This window comes from Rhinolophus ferrumequinum, chromosome 21 (assembly GCF_004115265.2).
Source record: "Rhinolophus ferrumequinum isolate MPI-CBG mRhiFer1 chromosome 21, mRhiFer1_v1.p, whole genome shotgun sequence".
NCBI lineage: Eukaryota > Metazoa > Chordata > Mammalia > Chiroptera > Rhinolophidae > Rhinolophus > Rhinolophus ferrumequinum.
In genome coordinates, this window is record NC_046304.1 from 15,130,607 (window position 1) to 15,150,644 (window position 20,038).

The 20,038-nt window shown below is 40.3% G+C and overlaps 1 protein-coding gene across 1 annotated transcript; it reads right to left on the reverse strand.

Moving 5' to 3' along the window:
* Window positions 1-14,064: 14,064 nt before the first annotated feature.
* LOC117012886 (olfactory receptor 139-like) lies at window positions 14,065-20,021 on the reverse strand. Its single transcript, XM_033089375.1, is given in 4 exon segments — window positions 14,065-14,396; window positions 14,399-14,639; window positions 14,641-14,941; window positions 19,996-20,021. Coding segments are annotated over 4 exon segments (900 nt in total).
* Window positions 20,022-20,038: the final 17 nt, after the last annotated feature.

The window sequence follows — 20,038 nt, forward strand, 5'->3', positions numbered from 1 at the left end:
GGGAGACCACCTCAGGGACGATGTAGATGCCTGATCACTGTGCTGTACACCTGAAGCTGAAGCTGAACAATAATGAATGTCAACTACAAGTTTATATATGTGTGTGTGTGTGTGTGTGTGTGTGTGTGTGTGTGTGTGTGTGTATACTTACAAGAAACGGAGTACAGCATCAGGAATAGAGACAGTGGAAATGTAATGATTGTGTGCGATGTCAGAGGGATAGTGGATTGGGGGGAGGGGGGTTGACACAGTGTGAGGGATATAAATGATAAACGTCTAAGTATTACTTTGTTTTGTGCACCTGAAACTAATAAAAAAAAAAAAGAAAGAAAGAAAAAAAAATCTCCTTTTTTTCTAAGGATGCTTATCATAATTTTCATTTTTTTTTCTCCCCCCTATATTACTTCTTTTTGTTTGTTTTGCACTCCCCCCACACAGACACTTTTGTTCTCCCTTTCTGTCTTATTATTGTTCTCTCACATGATTTAGGTGTCCTCTTTATTTAAGGGAGAAGCCCCCAAAAAGATGATCGGAAGTTTTGTAACAGGGTGAGGCTTGAGGAACAAGAGATGACTGGACTATTTAATTGGTTGATCTCTAACTATTGGCAAATGAATGTATTAAATTGTACTTGTCTGTGTTAGTTTTCTGAGAAAGAAATCCTCTGATGTTTTGCCTGTACCTACATCTTTCCACTGAATATATCATCCTATTGAGAAAGGAAATGGTGCTTCAGCTTCTCTGACTTAATCAGTGGCCAAGAGAGAACAATGAGCTTTCCTAAATTTTCTTACTAAGACACAAATCATGAGGGTAGTCAAATATGTCTGCTACAGTTTCAACAGTATAGATCAATGATTACAGATAATAGTGTCTATGGAACTGATCCAAAGTCTGTGTGCCCGATGCTTCCAAAGGCCGAAACTCAAAATACTAGAGTTTGGAGTAAGGAAAGGTTTATTGATTGAGAAGGCACCAACCGAGAAGACGGGAGACCTAGTGGTTCCTCAAACCCATCTACAAAAGTACTGAGTTCAGGCGTCTTTTATAGCAGGGAAGGGAAATGGGAGGGGCAAGAGGTGATTGACATCTGGGCACCAGTAGGGGTCAGAGGAAGACTGTAATAGTTGATGTGACTCCAGCTCACGAAGTTCCTGCAAATCTTTGATAAACAATACACACTGCTCTTATCTACTCAAGCCGAAAACAGAAATCCTCTAATGATTAGCATGTCTTTATGCAAGAGTATAAGCAAGAGCTATTAGCTGAAGGCCATGGGAACAAAGCAGGCTTGAACAAAATGGAGTCAGAGACATGGAGAATTTCCCTCGGTTACACCTGTTTTTTCTACATCTTGATAAAAATCACCTCAAAGTGTTTTGAAGTACTTTAATTATTTCTAGACTCTAATTAAAATAGCCTGATGCCACGGGGCATGGCAACTCAACCTTATCTTTTCTGTACATTCCTTCCATTTGGTGTAAAACTGTTCGTCATTGAACTGTATGTACCCTACTTGAAACTTCTAACACACAACCAGACGTACTTTTTGCTTACTCTTCTGCCTATATAAGCATCTGCTCTCCCTTTCCAAAGTTACAGCACTGTTTAATGGCTTCTTGAAGCTCTGCTTAGACTAATAGTCCCCAAGAAGGCCCATGAATAAAATTTTTTCTAATATTTCCAAAGATTCAGGTCCTTTTCATTGACACTATCAACATCAGCACCATGCCACCCTCCCTCCCTCTCTTCCTCCCCTTTTTCCTCCCTTCCTTCTTTCCTTCCTTTTTTCATTCTTTTTGTCCTTCTTCATTCCTTAGACCTACCTCTCCACCTATCTTCTGGGTTCCATCCTCCCTTGCCTGCCTTTTGGGGAATATTTCACTCTCCTTGTGAAGAATGAGAAAACCTTTTTTTCTTCACTCCATTGGAAGATGAGGCCAGAACATAGAAAGGCAGTTTTAAGAGATAGAGAGAAACTGAGTTCTAGAGACTTTGATTGCCTGGACCTCTGAGAGGCTTTCTCCTTATGATGGAAAAATGGCTGCTACAGCAACTCTTTCCATAAAGTCTTTTGGGAGACAAGGACCTTTCCCTCTACGTGGTTCAGCATGAGGTCTAGGATTCACTCTGGCTGGACCAACTTGGGTCACATGCCCTTCCCTAAACCTATAGCTTGGAGGATAAGGATATTGTTTGGCCATATCTGGAGCTGGAATGCAGTCCCACCCAAGACTCATGGACTAGAAATTCATGGGAAACCCAAGGGAAATCAGAGTGCGGTTATGTGTAAGCTTGGAGGGATCTGGGAACTGATTAAGGAAAAAGATACAACCATGAGGTGACAGTCGCACACACCGACTTTCATGGACAACGTTTTGACAGGTTGGCATGCAGGGCCATTCCTCACTGCAGGAGACTGGACAGAGTCTACAGCACCAGCACCAGAACTCAGGAGGGTAAAGGGGAAAGGGAACTCCCAAGGGAGGGAATAATCTTTGTTTTAAAAATAATTTGATGTGTAAAAATCTGAGTTTGATGTCAGTGGGCTTTTGAGCTAACAGGTCTCAGCCTGCAGTGAAGAAATAAACAACTCAGGGGACAATACAGAGAGGTCACATTTGTCGCATTTGCATCACATTTGTCTCATTTTGTATACCAAAAGAAGCAATGTCAAGCAGCCCCAAATCAAGCTGTATATGTACTGATATGGCATGATCTTCTACATATTGTTGAGTAGGAATAAAAAAAAAAAACAGGGAGAACATGAACATGTATTTCAAATCATGGATTCGGATGAGAAAAATTCCTTAGAGAAAGTAGAATCACAGCGTTGGTGGTATAGTGGTGAACATAGCTGCCTTCCAAAGTAGAATCATGAACCTCTCCTGTTCCTTTGATTATGTAGGTTGCCAGTGGTGATGGGACAGAGTTTCAAGTGCTGACTGGTTACCTGAACCAATCATGAAGCAAGGGGCCTGGGTGGGGCTAGATTCATCTTCTGCCAAAGCATTAGGGTGGGTGAGGCATGATGAAAATTATACTATTATCTAAGAAAGGGAGATGGGCAATATGGACACTGAGCAAGCTTTGACCAAATGAACATTAGCATGTCCAATACAGTGCAGACAACTCCTGGAATATTCTCTCCAAACTCTTTATTCCATTTCTCTCACCTAGAACTTGAATTATTGAGTTTAAGTCTTAGTTTTCCTCATAACATGCAATGGGACAGCAGAAAGGAGCCATGGTTTCTATTTCTTTTTATCTATAATGTATGACAATACATGAAAGCAAAAAGAAGCATATTAAGAGTTCAGCATTCTCCAAAGTGAATCATTGGGTAGGGTATACTGAGCTAATTTTGGTCAATAAGTCAAATTCTTATTGACTGCAAATCTGTTAATCAAAGGTAGGTCAGCACTGGTGAGGAGAGTTTTAAAAGTTTCCACTGGAATTGTATTGGAAGGTTCTGTGTACTTCAGCAGGAATGGGCAGTGAGTTTGCATTTTTCCAGTTGGGAAGGAGTTGCATGAGGAATCTGAGTGGAAATGTAACAGTGAGGTTTTAGCATTTGTTATGCGTTGGCACCTCGGGCAGCTCTTTGGCTGACCTGGATATTGGCCCCTGATCCAATTTAGGTGTGGCAAGAAAAGCAGTGTGCGCAGTCTTGAGGGCACTTAGTAAGATAAATTGAGATTGCAAAAAGCCAGCTGATGTGCCTACCCTTAAGCAAATTGGAAAAAAAAATGAAGACAACATTGCAATGCATTTTCTGTCAGAATTTCAGCCCCTGGGAATTTCTACATCTGTAAAATGAAAATTCTAACATTTGTGACTTTTATTATAAGGATTAAATGAGATAATATAGGTAGAGCCTAGTCTCCAGCTGGTTGCTAAATAAATGGGAATAACTAGGGGTGGTTATTAGTATTATTAACAATAATAAAAACATACTGAAACTTATTTAGAAATAGACAATTGATGGAATGGAGGACACAGATCATAAACACATTTTTGGATTTAAAAAATTAAATATGTGCATAAATTAAGCATTACAAATCAGTGGGGCAGGGAGTGGAATATTCAACAAATAGTGTTAAGGCAATTGATTGTTTATTTGACACCATGTGTCAGAACAAATACAGGGTGGATTTAAGAGTTAAATACAAAACTCAAAATTGAGAAAGACCAAGGGAACATATATGTGAATATTTATAACTGTCAATGATGGCAAAAGTTCTAGAAACACAAACAATGGAAGAAGGCACAAAGGAAAAGTTCAGTAGATTTGATTACATAAATGTTTTTTAAAAACTTATATAAAAAGTTACCCAAATTAAAAGACAAACAACAAACTTGGAGAAAATTTTGCAGAAAATATAAAAAGGTTAATATATTTACCTTGTATGTATTATCTATTAGAAATATATACAAAACAAACTGGGAAAAAGGGAAGTGCAAACACAGATCTTGTTGGTAAATAAGCCAAGAAAATTAAAGGCAATTTACAAAAGAGAAAAATGCAAATATAGTTAACAGACAGGACAAAAGACTCCGTTTCACTAGCACGCAGAAAAAGCAAAGTAAAATTATTATATGTTTGTCTCTCAGATTAGAAATGATGAAAAATAATTAATATGTGTGATGATATGGTGAAATGGACATGGCTCATTTCTAAATGGAGACTAAGATTCCACTTTCTTATTGGTAGTGAGAATGTACAAGAATTTTAATATCGTAACTGGTGGCCCAACATTTGGATTTTTGCAGCTTGAACTCTGAAGCTACTTAGAGGACATGAGTTTGCCCCTTTGAGGCTCCAACACTACTTGCAGAGCAAGCAGCCCCCCTGTGCTGATTGTACTGTTTGATAAATTGTACTCCTTGCATCCTCCATTGTATAGAATATGAATTATGAACACAGAATGGACTCTAATATTCTGATAGCTATGTCAGTCCCAAAGTGACAGTCATGCCAGAACATCCCGTGAAAGGCGTACCCAGTGAACGCCCTAACCGGATAACTCCAGACTCAGGGTGGAGTGTGACCATCTGGACAGATTTATTGGACTGCAGATGAGCTTTATTGGACTACAGATGGGTACATCACACCCAGTCTTGAGCATAAGATCAGAGCTCTTTGATGGCTCATCGCTGCCAGCCGCATCTGCACTAGTCCCAGATGGAACACTTTAAACCTTGCTTCCTGCCGGTCTCACCAGCCTGTCCAGATGCCTGACCCTAAGAAATCCAGTGCCACAGGGACTCTGGCAGAACATTGGACTCTCTCTCATCCTTCTTTTGTAAGACTCTGTTTGCCTTTCCTAACCTTATTACTTGCAAACCTGTGTGACCCTCTTGGGTGAAACTGCTCTACCTCCACTATTGGAGGCTCTCCTCTGGCTGGAGACTTGGTTAATGCCCATGGTAAACTAGTCAGTAAGCCTAGATCCACGGCTTTATTCTAATAAAGTCTGACATTGTGGAAAGATACAAACGTGTGTGAGACTGCTACTTTGACAGACACGTCCTGCTCACGACTTCCATAAATATGACTCTCTGTATTGTACTTGTGTGATCAAAAAAGCCCTTTTGCTCCACATGCCTGGGCTGAAACTAGAACGTTGGTAGATGTTTAATCATACATTACCCACTGTTCTCATCTCACAGCCTCACTTGTTTGACCATGAAGTCAGAGGACATTGAAAGTCCAGTTGCCCCCACCAATGACGTAAATTTATTGTCTTGTTTCCCCTAGCAACCCATCTCTTTGGTCACCAGTTCCTTGCAACTTTCACCTTTAAAAATCTTGCCTTATCCCCACCCACACCTCAGAACATGTCTTCAGTTCATACGGAGGGCTATGTCCCTGATTTGCAAATCATGTATGAATAAAACTCTCTTTAGATTACTTCTGGAATTTTGTAAACAGTCGGTAGTTTAGCAATATGTATTGTTAATGAATAAAGATTCAACCCAGGAAATTCAAAGATCCAATTGGCTTTCCTGCATGAGTCATCATCTCGCAAGCAGACTCCCTAGGAAATAGAGAGGTACTCTGAGAAATTGTATGAAATAGAAGGTTTTCATAGGCAGAAACTGGGCAGGCCAAGAAAGTTATTAGCAAAAGAAAAGAAAGGATTGTTTCAGGCAAGGCCACCTTTCTTTGGGGTAAGGGTGGCTGGGGTCTTACCAAGCGGATTACTAGCATCCAGACTGACTGGTTAAAGTTACATTCCTGGGAGAGGCTGAAACTGCAATTAAATCTTAGTTTGCTGTCCTGGGGGTAAGTGACTCCACCTTGGGGTGTTGTTTCTTTTTTAACAGTATTAAGAGTCCTAAAATATTCATATCTCATATTAAAATATCCACTTTGTAATAGTAAAAAACAAACAAAAAAACCTATTATATATTTAGAAATAAAACTTAATAAAAAGGTGAAAACTCTCATTTTTAAAAGACTTCAAATTCTTCCCTAAAATTAACATTTGAATAAATGGACTAACTATACCATGTCCCTATCTGGAAAAATCCAATATTGTAAAGCTGTCAATTATCCACAAATTATCAATAACTTTAACGCATTCTCATTAAAATCCCAATGGTAGAAGATTTCAATCAGAAAAATGATTCTATAGTTAAAATGGAAGAGAAAACATGAGACTAACCAAGTACATTTGGGAGGAAAGGAGTAATGAGAATGTGAAAATGTGATGATGTAAGATTTCCAGAATGAGATGTGAATATATATTCTAAAGCTATCTATAGTGGTTGAAACATTGTGGTACTGACACAGAATAGTGTAATAGAATATAAAGTTCAGAACAGACACGAGTATATAAAAACATTTCTTATTTGACAAAAGGGGGTACTTCAAATTACTTGGAATGGTCTTGGAACACAAACTATATAGGGTTATAAAAATAAAGTTGTATACCTATATCAGGTACCAAAATGAATTTTGGATGAAAAAAATGTAAAACATAAAATAAAAAAATGAAATTACAAAGTAAGTAGTAGAAAATATAGATGAATGTTTATATACTTGACATGAAGAAAATCAGTTCAAGTGTGGCAGCAGACAATTCATAAGGTAAAATATTTACGTACTTGACTACATAAAAGTCCGTGTGTCAAAAACACCATTAGTGTTAATGAGAGACAAATAACAATATGGAAAGTATTTGCAGTATATACGAAAAAAGGTTAATACTTGTATTAATAAAAGAAGAAAAGCTCCGTCTCCCTGACAACTAAAGAAATGCAAACTAAAACAGCATGGAAATAGTGATTCACTTATCACATTGCAAAGATTTTTTTAAATGATATTGTCTAAGCGTGGTTAGGGTTAGGAAAGTGGCCCTCTCACACTGAATTGGTAGAAAGGTCAAATGGTTCAATGTGTCTAGCTGATCATTTGTCAATATTTATAAAATGTTGAAAATATAGTATACACGCCTGTGGTCCATTGAAGGAAATAGCTAAGCAAAGACATATTAAAGCTTTGCTGTTAAGAGTGAAAGACTGGGAACAACCTAAAGTGTCCAGATGGGGGGCTAATTAAGGAAATCCTGATGCAGTTATAAAATGATACAGTCATTACAAACTACGGAGCAGGTGCATTTATTTAATGTGGAATTGACGAAAAAAACAAAACAAAACGAAACAAAAACAGGCTGTGATGGGATGAGGAGTGGGAGGACAGGAGACTTCTGGGTTGTGAAGAAGGGTGGAAGAATGGAATACCAGAAATCAGACAAAAAGTGAAGGAATGGGAGGCCAGTCTTTTCAGGGAGGCTAAGCCATGCCCAGGCATTCCTGTTTTGTTCACATCTTCCCTCTACTCACAAGTTTGCTAATGAGTCTTGCTAAGGACACTATTGAAACCACACATCACTAATTGGCATCCTCCACTCTCCTCTCTAAGGTCTAGTTCTTTTCTGACTCAAAGACCCAAAAGAAAGCAAGTTTTTTCTGGGCCTCCCTTCCCTCTGGCCTTATTAGCAGAAATGCAGAAGACAATCAGCAAATCCCCAGTCTCCCTTCAACCCCCCCGTGGACCAAATTAACCCGAACTCTCATTTGGGAGCTAATTAGAGGATTCTGTTTGTGGAACTTGCCAGGACTTCATTTTTCTAGCCCCGGCCCTGGCTGTCTCCGTGGTAACTTTCATTAGAACAGCTTCTGGATGGGTGTGCCTCCTGAGACCCTGTGCAGCTGGGGAAGTTAGTGAAGTTTATCACTTAGTAGCCTCTTGTCTAAGATCACAAAAGGTACTGAGGTGTTGATGGCGGGTTGGGAGGTGGGGAGGTGAGGGTGTGGGGGCCCACAAGTGATTAATCGTGCTGCCACCCAGTGCCCATGGAGGGCGAGACAACAGCTTCTAAAGGTCTGAGTCCTTCACTAGCTTATTCAAGGGAAGTGAGGGCCACTGTGGTACAAAGGGCATAGCACTGGCTGGAGTTTTTGGGGGTAACGGGGGGCATCCCTGCTCTGGTCCTTATTAGAGAGAGGGCACAAACTCTGGAATACGGCAACTCCTACTCAAAACCCAATGGAATTTTAACATCTTCTACATTATATTTGTCAACTCAATAGTTTTGTATTTCAGTTCATTTAATCCTCAGAATAATAATTTGAAGTGCATATTATGATTCCCATTTCATAAGTGAGAACACTGGGGCCCGCAGAGAGGAAATGTCACACAGGTAGCTCATAGCAGTGTTGGCCCAGAAGCCGGGTCTACCCACTTCTCAGGTCAATGCTGTCTTCACGTGACCACAGCTGATTAAGTGCACGGGCTTCTCAGCTTGCTGCCTGGCACCTAGAACATGTTTGATTCATATTTGCCTTTCTTTGTATCCTGGCCTAGAGAACTACCTGTAAATACCAAATAAATGTTCCTTTTAGGGTCCTGATATCATTATCTCCTCTGATCCTACAAACATAAACTCTGAAAACAAGGTTAGATATTTTCAGGCTGATGTTCCAAGATTCCTTCCCAAGCTCATTTCTTTCAGTTTCAATTATTGCTGACACTCAGGCCTTCACGTCTCTGCCTGGCTCACTGCTACCACCTCTAATCTAGGAATCTTTCCAGGTGCTGAAGCCCAAGAACCAACTTTTACCCATCAGAGATCCACTGTGCATGGATTGTTCCTGGGTTTATAACCTGTTCCCATCCTTACTGCCTGTCCATTTAATTGCCCTGTTAATTTAATTCCCTCCAGCCTTTGGCATCCGGTATGGGTCTGAATATCTATCAGTGAATGAAAAAACCTAAGCTACATGGAAGGGACTAATTTTACAGATAAAGGAATTAATTAATGCTTAGGAAATTCACTTTTAAGTAGGAGAGATTAGATTAGAACCCAGGTCTCCAAATGTCCTGTCTAAGGCTCTCTTCACTCCACTGTACAGCATTTCTACTTTCAGAGTTTCTGAGACGCTTTGTACCTAGAGGCAGTAACCTTGTTGGTTTAGAATTCTTTGGTGATTTACTAGAGACAGGCAGGCAGGGAGGCAAAGATACCGGGCTGGGTAGGAGTCTGCCCTTCCTGCTAATTCTATGGCCTATGAAAAGTCACTTAGCCTGTTGGTACCTTTGCTTTTTTTTAACTACAAAGTGAGAATAATAAAAGCTGGCTTTCTTACTCTCTAATCCTGGCCCTGGCTGTGGGTGACACTCAACTGTGCAGTTGCGATATTCACACAAAAACATAGATTTCAAAGTGCTTTGTAAATACTGTTATGTACTAATGGACTAAGAAGAGAAACCGTATTTCGTTGTAATTCGTTTGAGTCCTAAGAGTGCCTTCCTCTATGGTAAGCCTCGAGATGGTAAGATGGATGTGAGGGAAGGAGGCATTATTGAAATGTGAATGAGAACGTGTCCAAGTCAACATGTATAGAGGCCCATGGTGTATGAACTGACATCTGCTGAGCTTGACAGATGGATCCCGGATGTCCTGAAGTTCACAGGTGTGTTGAGGACTGATAACACAGGCAACATGTTTTTTTTTTTTTTTTTGGATATGAACTATCTGAAGTCAAAGTGGTTGGACCAAAATATTGCTAGAAGTTTCTTTTAGTGCCAGGAGGCCACAAACCTATGTTCGTGGCATAGAGAATTGTGAAAAGTCTACATCAGTCCCCACCAAGATTAGTCACTACCGTTAACTGGAATTACATAAATAGATTGAAAATTAGGAGGCAGTGCAAAGAGTTGGGGAGAAGACACGTTGGTGGTGGTGCAGGATAAGGGTGGGTGTGGAATGGAGGGTGAAATTTGAATTTTCAAGCCCAGGAGATGGGAGGAGGGGGAAAACGTTCTCTGGAGGTCTTTTCTTAGATGGTTCGGTTTGGGTCTTAACTCAGAAGAGAAAGGATGGACAAGATGATGACGACAGCTTCATATCTTTCCCAAGCCTCTGACTTTTGATCAAGTGAACCCAGTGGCCATATATTGGATGGACAGGACAACTTAGTATTTTTCTCAAAGATGAGAATGACCGAGGACAGACAGACACACAGACAGACATGTTGAAGGCTAGAGAGAAAACACTACAGTCAACTCACTTTAACCCCAATCTCCCACATTTTTACCATTAGCACTTTAAAAATATATATTTTTTCAAATTACAGAATTCAGTGAAAAACCTCAAATAAGAGTAAATGGAGTAAAAACCACAATTTTTTCTCCTCCATTTCCTACTGCTCCTCCCAGTCCCATCCCTCCACAGCAGGAATCACCACCCACAGCGTGGGGGCAGTTCTCTGGGACTTTTTCACCTTGTACACATATACAGGTCACATTATCATCACTTCTAAATTTAGCAATATCTGCTATACATCTTTCTTTTTTTTTAATTAAATTTTATTGGGGTGACAATTGTTAGTAAATTACATAGATTTCAGGTGTACAATTCTGTATTACATCGTCTATAAATCCCATTGTGTGTTCACCACCCAGAGTCAGTTCTCTTTCCATCACCATATATTTGATCCCCCTTACCCTCATCTACCACCCTCCTCCCCTCTTATCCTCTGGTAACCACTAAACTATTGTCTGTGTCTATGAGTTTTTGTTTCTCATTTGTGTGTCTTGTTCTTTTGTTGTTTTTGGTTTATATACCACATATCAGTGAAATCATATGGTTCTCTGCTTTTTCTGTCTGACTTATTTCACTTAGCATTATACTCTCAAGATCCATCCATGTTGTCACAAATGTTCCTATATCATCTTTTCTTACCGCCAAATAGTATTCCATTGTGTATATATATACCACAACTTCTTTATCCATTCATCTATCAAAGGACATTTTGGTTGTTTCCACGTCATGGCCACCATAAACAAAGCTGCAATGAACATTGGAGCACACGTGTCTTTATGATAAATGTTTTCAGATTTTTTGGTAAGATATCCAGGAGAGGGATTGCTGGGTCATATGGTAATTCTATTCGTAATTTTTTGAGGAGCCTCCACACTGCCTTCCATAACAGCTGCACCAGTCTGCATTCCCACCAACAGTGTATGAGGGTTCCTTTTTCTCCACAGCCTCTCCAACACTTGTTACAATTTGTCTTGTTGATGATAGCCATTCTGAGTGGGGTGAGGTGATATCTCATTGTGGTTTTCATTTGCATTTCTCTGATGATTAGTGATGTTGAGCATTTTTTCATATGTCTATTTGCCATTTATTTATATGTCCTCTTTGGAGAAATGTCTCTTCAGGTCCTCTGCCCATTTTTCAATTGAGTTGTTTGTTTTTTTGTTGTTGAGTTTCATGAGTTCCTTGTATATTTTGGATATTAGCCCGTTATCGGAGGCACTGTTTGCAAAAATCTTCTCCCATTCAGTTGGTTGCTCTTTACTTTGTCGATGGTTTCTTTTGCTGTGCAGAAGCTTTTAAGTTTCATATAGTCCCATTTGTTTATTTTAGCTTTTACTTCCATTGCCTTTGGAGTCAAATTCATAAAATACTCTTTGGACCCAAGGTCCAAAAGTTTAGTACCTATGTTTTCTTCTATGCAGTTTATTGTTTCAGGTCTTATGCTTAAGTCTTTGATCCATTTTGAATTAATTTTGGTACATGGTGACAAATAGCGGTCCAGTTTCATTCTTTTGCACGTGGCTTTCCAATTCTCCCAGCACCATTTATTGAAGAGGCTGTCTTTCCTCCATTGTATGTTTTTTGCTTCTTTGTCAAAAATTATCTGTCCATATTTATGTGGTTTTATTTCTGGGTTCTCAATTCTATTCCATTGGTCTATGTGTCTGTTTTAATTTCTCTTATTTTTGAAGAGAAATGATATCATAGTTCACTTGCGAAGTCAGGAAAGCTTCTCCCTGTTAAGTCAAACTCTGTGATTGTCTTTATTTCATCAGAAGAAAGTTTCTCTCTTTTTTTATTTTCCCTTGATATCTTTATACTTTCCTAATATCGAACCCTTTAGAGTATTTTGAAAATGTCTAGCAGTTTCACTGACCTCACATGTAGAAGACAAATTTCTTTCTATTATCAGTTAATCAATCCACAAGATTTCTTTATGCACTCAGCACTATGCTGGATTTTTGGCGAGCATGGTATAAAACATGGTTCCTGTCTTTCAAGAGTTTATAATCTAGTTGGGGAGAGCAAAAGAAGCTGCAAGGAATATAGAAAAGATTATGGGGGTATCTTGTGGGTGACACTCCTTCAGAGGAAATTAAAAACAGTGAATAAAACCAAAAGGATGCATGAGTCCCCTGATAAGGAAAAGTCCTCCCTGAGTGACAGGCTGTGGCTGAGAGAGAAAGATTGAGTGGAGAAGTCACGAAGAAATGATGGAGGGCAGTGCACACCCAACGGTGTAGATACGATATGGTGGTGATCAAAAAGAAACCGGTAGCCCTTGGAGGATGAGAGGACATAAGACAGACACATTGTTCCGGGGGGTTAATCAGGGCAGCAGTGACTGGACGAGGGGCCTGGGGCTTAAAGGCTGTTGCATGAGTCCAGAAGGGCCCAAATGGAAAGGCAGCTGTCTGCAAGACAAGAGTGTGGGTGTGAGAGTTTTCGAGAATGCCCAGCAGCCCCGGTGGATAGCTGGATTTGGAGAATGACTGTGGGTACCTCCGTCTGACTGGGAAAAATTCTCAGACACCTTAAGGGTTCCATGCGGCTCTCCTCAAGCAGCTCATAAGCATGTCAGGTAAGGTCACTCCTCTCAGACTTCTAACTTCTTGGCCAGGAAGTACCTGAAGTGGTTCACAGAAAAGCATTCTAGAAATGGCCACAGTCGCACGGGAAATCTCTGGATTGCCTTAGCTTTCACCCTTTTGGTGAAATCTTAGTTTCCGGTACACATTCATTGGTAAATTGCAAACAATATCTCCCTCTATTTTGCCTTTCTTAACAGTCTCCCCAACTTTACTAATTATCTGCACATACATATTAAACAGAATGGCCCATATAAACCAGTGTTTTTGGCCACTAAAATTAAAAGTTACTATTCTGAATGCTTCTCATGAAACATAAGATGATACATTCTCAAGTTTTTGGTGGTGGGGTTGTGAGTGTCAGCTCATGAAGCGAAATGAAAATGTGTTGTTCCCACTGATGATTAGTCAGGATGGGAACTCTGGGTTGGGGACAAGTATTTCATAACGTTGCTCTGAAGAAGATGTTCACAGGTCCCAACACCTTGCTCCTACGGTGTGTTAAACCCCAATTTAATTTCACAATCCTAGACCTATTTCCTGAAGAAGAACCTTTAAAAACCAGACCCCATACTCTGGTACAAATATATTTTATCATAAAAGGAGGGGGGGGCAAACATTTTGTTTTTGATCAAGATTTTAAATATATTTCAATTGAACAGTCATTAAATTAAAAAAATACAAAATAATTGATTTGTGTCCCATTCCCTGTCCCACATTACCACTTTTTCTCATCTGTCTTTACTCTATCTCCTATGAGCAACGTAGATACTCTTTGACCAAAGTTTTAGCTTTTCTCCTCAATCCAAGGCAAACCGTATTCTACCCGGGCCCATACTATCTACTTTCTCTCCCATCCCTCAACCCAGCCCTGAAGTTTCCCCGCCCACATCCAGGCCTCCAGCATAAAAGAGTCGGGGGTGGGCCTCAAGGAGGGAGGGGTGTCTTGGTGCCTCCGCCTTCTCACTGGGGCGGGGCCTCTTTCCCGTCAGCACTCTCTTCAGGGCGCCCTGCACATCGGGGTTCCGGAGGCTGTAGATGAGTGGGTTCAGCATGGGGCTGAGGACAGTGTGGAGAATGCCAATCCCCTTGTCCTTGTCTGAGGCCGAGACTGAGCCGAGGCGCAGGCAGCGGAAGAAGCCAGTTCCATAAAAGATACAGACCACGGTGAGGTGGGAGCCACATGTGGAGAGGCTTTTCTCCTCCCACCAGCGGAGCGGATTCGTAGAACTGCAGCTGCAATGTGGGCATAGGACAGCGAGATGAGAATCATGGGGATCACCCCCCTGAAGGGGGCGCCACCAAAAAGCAATTGTCTGTTGAGGTGAATGCTGGAGCAAGAGAGCTGGAAAAGGGGTGGGAGGCCGCAGTAGAAGTGGTTGAGCACGTTAGGGCCGCAGAATTCGAGCATGGACACAGCCACGGTATGAGTCAGAGGCATTGATGAAGGAGATGGTGTAGCAAATGCCCACCAGGGCACCCTGGACTTCACGGCTCATGCGGGGGCTGTAGGGGAGTGGCTGGCAGATGGCCAGGTAGCGGTCATAGGACATGGCTGTCAAGAGGTGACAGTCCACATCAGCCAGGAGGTGGAAAAAGAAGAACAGCTGTGAAATGAAGGTAGCATAGGGGACTCTGCATTGGTGGGCCAGGAGACACGCCAGCATCGGAGGAACAGTGATGTTAATGCACCCAAAGTCCAGCAGAGACAGGCTCTCATTTAATTCTCTCAGAACTCTGTCAGGTAACTCCTGTTATGTCTTTGTAATCAGGACCCTGAGGCTGGAAAGGGTAACAAGTAGCAGAAGGTTGTCTAGCTCTTGGCACAGCTCAAGCCGGGGACTGTCTGACTCCCCAGGCCCACAACTTCACACAATAATCCCTTCCTCACAGCTCATCTCTTCCTGCACTATAGTTGGAGAAGATAAATTTCTTCCCTTATGAGCTGGTCCCACGCATACAATCTCTCCCTAATCTCTCCCAGCAAAGTGTACATTTGAAATTAGTACAGAAATACTGAGAGGGTTCCCTGGAGGTGGTGGAATCAGAGTGACAGCCAGTGACAGGTAAGATTTATAAAGCATTTTCTGTACAAGTTACTTTTATGTATTAACTCCGATCCGTACAAAAATCCTCTAAGGTGGGCAATACTAATAATAACAGAGACCTAATTAGATCTTAGTATGTGTCAAGCACCATTCTAAGCATTGTACATGTATTATCTCCTTTAATTCTCAAATGATCCTTTGAAGTAGGTACTATTATACTATTACAACCCCCATTTTTCAGATAGGAAACTGAGGCACAAAGAGGTAAGGTAACTGGTCCAAGGTTATGGAGAGCTGGGATTCAGACCAGGCAGTCTGGTGTCAAAGTCAGTGTTGTTAAACATTTCACTCTACTCTGAAAGAGAGTGAATGAATGATTTACACAGCTATGAAGTGGTGGAGCTAGTATTTAAGTTGAAAAGTGTGTTCACAGATGGCAGAGGGATTCATCAGAAATACCCCAACACCTGCCACCTCCGGGACAGGCAATTGGTTGATACAGGTTATTTGCTCTGCTGAGAAGGCAGAGAGTATTTGTAGGAAGCCCTTGTTACTTTAGGAAATGTCCTCACGATGGATTTTCCTGGCTTAACTTTCAGGCAAGCCTAATCTGGGTTTAAAATCATAGCAGTGACACATAGCACAGTGACAAGAGGTCAGCCTTTCTCTGAACAGTGACTGCATCTCTCCATCCTTCAGGCATTGCCCACCCCCTGCTTCTTCAATCATCTCCCACCCTTTATGTCCATACAAAGTTTAGTCTACCTCGGGTTCTCTAGTCCAATTTGCGCCCTACATAGTTCCTTTTCTCTACAAAGCCATGTGATCTCTCTCCTTCTCTCTCTCTCTCTCTCTCTCTCTCTCTCTCTCTCTCTCTCTCTCTCTCTCTCTCTCTCCCTCTCTCTCTCATTTTCCTGGTATATAGGGACAACTCAGCACAATGGAAGGAGCTGTGAAATTGGAGTCCAGATGTTTGTGTCATAAAGAAGTTTCTACTACTAACTAGCTTTGGAACCTGGAGAAAGGGGAAAAAAAGATGAAAGAAAGAGAAGGGCAAGGAAGGAAAGCAATAAGGAAGGATACAAAAAGCTAATGTTTGGTTGAATATAAACTTTTCCTCAGGTATTTAAAAATTTAAATCAACTCAATTTCACTCCATTATATGTTATTCTATTTAAATTTTACAAGAATCCTTGAAGATAGGTAATCATTTTACAAATGAGAAAAGTGAAGCTCAAAAAAAGTTACCTTATTTAAATTCACATGTTTGTTCTAAATGGAGAACTTGTTCTTTTCTCCCAACTCCTGCTGTCTCCCAAAACCCTTGCCATTGTTCTTTCTTTCTATCGATCTACCTGTAATAGGAAAGCCTGTACTGCATTATCTCTGGGTTTATCAGAGGTATAAGATTCTGTAAATATCGATTCCTCTACCCAGATCAATTTAAATGGCTGCTTTGGCCTTCCCCAGACTCACTTCATTTGCCCTGCTCTTTACCCCAATCAGTTCCCTTCTGACTTCCCTCTATTTTTCCATTTGCCATCTCTGTCCTTCCTTCCTTCAGTTAATGAGAGTGGCAAACCTCACCATTATATTTCACTACCACTCCCTCAATCCAAGCACCACCCAGTCCTTTATTCTCCTATAACAAGGCAAAGGCCACATGAAGATCATGAGTGATCTTCTACAGCAGTGGGGAGGCCCATGGGGGGGAACTACCTTTCTGTGAGCACGCTGGGTAGAGTTCTTGGGTGGGGTTTCTCGTAGAGAGAGGAGTGAGTATTATGCTGACTCGAGGCAGCTTTTCTCCAAAAGGCTTATAAAGGGAGTAATGCCAGAGCCAAGAGAGTCTGTCTTGGTGCTCTCTCCATTTAGGAGCTAACAAGCACCCAGAGGCCCTAAAAATTATCCCCTTTCCCCAGGGATTGTACAAGAAGCCCAACACAGACAAACAACCATACTTCTTAAGGGTTTTTCTCATCTGCCTAGTATTTTAGACTATTAAAGAAACATTAGATTTATGACAACACTCCCGGCTTCTAATGTCTCTGAGAAAGGAAAAAAGATATAGTCACCATATTATAGATGGGGAAAATAAGATCCAGGAGGCTTAGATGACTTGCCAAGGCCAGAGAGTGGGTCTGTGGTAGAGCTCAGGGTGAGCCGCATATGAGCTGATTCTGGTACTTTTTCTCATTAACTTTTCACATTGGAATTTTTAAGGTATCTATATCTTTAAAAAGTTAGGTTACTAAGATATAACTTTAATTGTCATGTCCTCTTAGTTACTTCCTCCATCACTTTGTCGTATTCAAAGATGTTCTTCCTATTTTTTAAAAGAAGTTTTATAGTTTTAACTCTTACACTTAGATCTATGACCCATTTTGAATTATTTTTTTTAATATGGTGTAAGATAAGAGTTGAGGATTTTTTTTTCCCCAAATAAAGGTACAGTTGTTTCAGCATCATGTGTTAAAAAGATTATCCTTTTTCTATTGAATTAACTTGGTGGCTTCGACAAAAATCAACTGACCTTATAATTGTGGGTCTACTCCTGGACTCTATTCTATTCCATTGATCTATATGTTTATTCTTATACTAATGCACACTGTCTTGATTATTGTAGTTTAATAGTAAGTCTTAAAATCAGGTAGCTTAAGTCACCCAAATTCGTTATTGTTTTTCAAAATTATTTTGGCTATTCTAGATCCTTTGTTTTCTCATAAAAAATTTAGAATCAGCTTGCTAATATCTATAAAACATATGTCAATATCTATAGATCAATTTGGAAGAATTAACATATTAATAATATTGAGGGCGGCCCGGTGGCTCAGGTGGTTGGAGCTCCGTGCTCCTAACGCCGAGGTCGCCGGTTCAATTCCCACATGGGCCAATGAGCTGCACCCACAACAGCTAAGATCATGAACAATGGCGAGAGCTGCCGTGAGCTGCCATGAGCTGCTGTGAGCATCCACCAATGGCCCGGGGACTGACTGTCTCAGATGGGTGGAGCACAAGGCTCATAATACCAGCATGGGCCAGGGAGCTGCGTCCTACACAATTAGACTGAAACTAACTGCTTGAATCGGAGTTGGGAGGGGAATAATATTGAGTCTTCTGGTCCATGAACATGACATATCTCTTTCTATATTTCTCTCATCAGTGTCTTATAGTTTTCAGTGCATAGGTCTTACACATACCTTGTTAAATTTATCCCTATTTCATGTTTTGTAATGTATTGTAAATGGTATTGTTTTAATATCAATTTTCCTTTTTTGTTATTATATTGAAATACGATTGATTTTTCTATACTCTGTATTGATCTTATATACTCTAATTTTACTAAATTCACTTAATAGTTCTAGTAGCTTCTTGTAGATTGTTTGAGATGTTCAACATTATTCATGTCATCATGAAGAAAGACAGTTTTACATCCTCCTCTTTTGAATCTGTATGACTTTTACTTTTCTTGCCTTACTCTGCTGGCTAGAACCTCCAACACAATGTTGAAGAGAAGAGGTGAATACCAACATCTTTGCTTTGCTCCTGATCTTAGCGGGAATACATTCAGTCTTTCTCCATTAACTATGATGTTATCTCTAATTTCTTTGTAGATATCTTTTATCAAGCTGTTAAACTTACCTTCTATTCCTAGTTTCCTGTGAGTTTTCCTCACAAATGAATGTTGACTTGTGTCAAATGCTTTTTCTGAATCTATTGAGATGACCTAATGTTTTGCATGTTTAGTCAGCGGACATGGTGAATTAAATTGGTAGATTTTAGAATGATGGACTGATTATTTATGTTACTGTAAACCTGTTCCTTAAAACAAGACATGGATTCATCCCATTAGTATTACTTGAGTATCTTTTATGTGTTGGTAGAAATGTGTTGGTATTGTGAGTTTAGAGTTCAGATAGAATTAGAAAATTCTAGAAAATAAGCATACATTAGATGTAAAACCTTTCTCAATAGTGCCAAATGTCCCCAAAACTAGAACATCAAATGTCAAGATCAGGAATGACAAACTCAAATGACTAAAAGGGCCAGGCAGATGATGTGGTCAGATGGAAGACTTTGGCATCTAATAATTCCCTCAACCTCTACTAGCTGCTCTGGAACAAACTGTAAATTTATTACAGGAACAAAAACTTCTTGATTCATATTTTCATTGTATTAGTTTTTTTTTCCTATTACACTGACCTTCTTTTTCTTTTTTTCTCTTCATTGCCCATTCCCAACTCCACCTTACACACACCCTTCATCCTTGAAATGATTTAACTTTTGAGAGTACCGTATTTCCCCGAAAGTAAGACAAGGTCTTATATTAATTTTTGCTCCAAAAGACGCATTAGGGCTTATGTTCAGGGGATGTCATCCTGAAAAATCATGCGAGGGCTTATGTTCCTATTAGGTCTTATTTTCGGGGAAACACGGTAGTTAAAAATGTAGGCTGCCTAGGTTCAAATCCCAGCTCTGATGTTCATCAGCTGTGTGACTTTGGGCAAGTTACTTAGCCTCTCTGAGAGTCTATTTCCTGATCTGTAATTTGTAAATTTGTAGGTGCCTCATGGAGTTCTTATGAGGATTATATGACTTAATAGATGTCAGTCACTTAGAACAATGCCTATAGTAATCATGATATAAATGCCAGCTATTATAATTTTTATCGACTTTCCTTCCTAAGCCAGTCTCTGACCCCACGTCATCATATTCACATCCCACTTGCACTAATCACAATACCTCACGAAGGCAATAAGTGGAGCCATGATATTCTCTAAGGCCA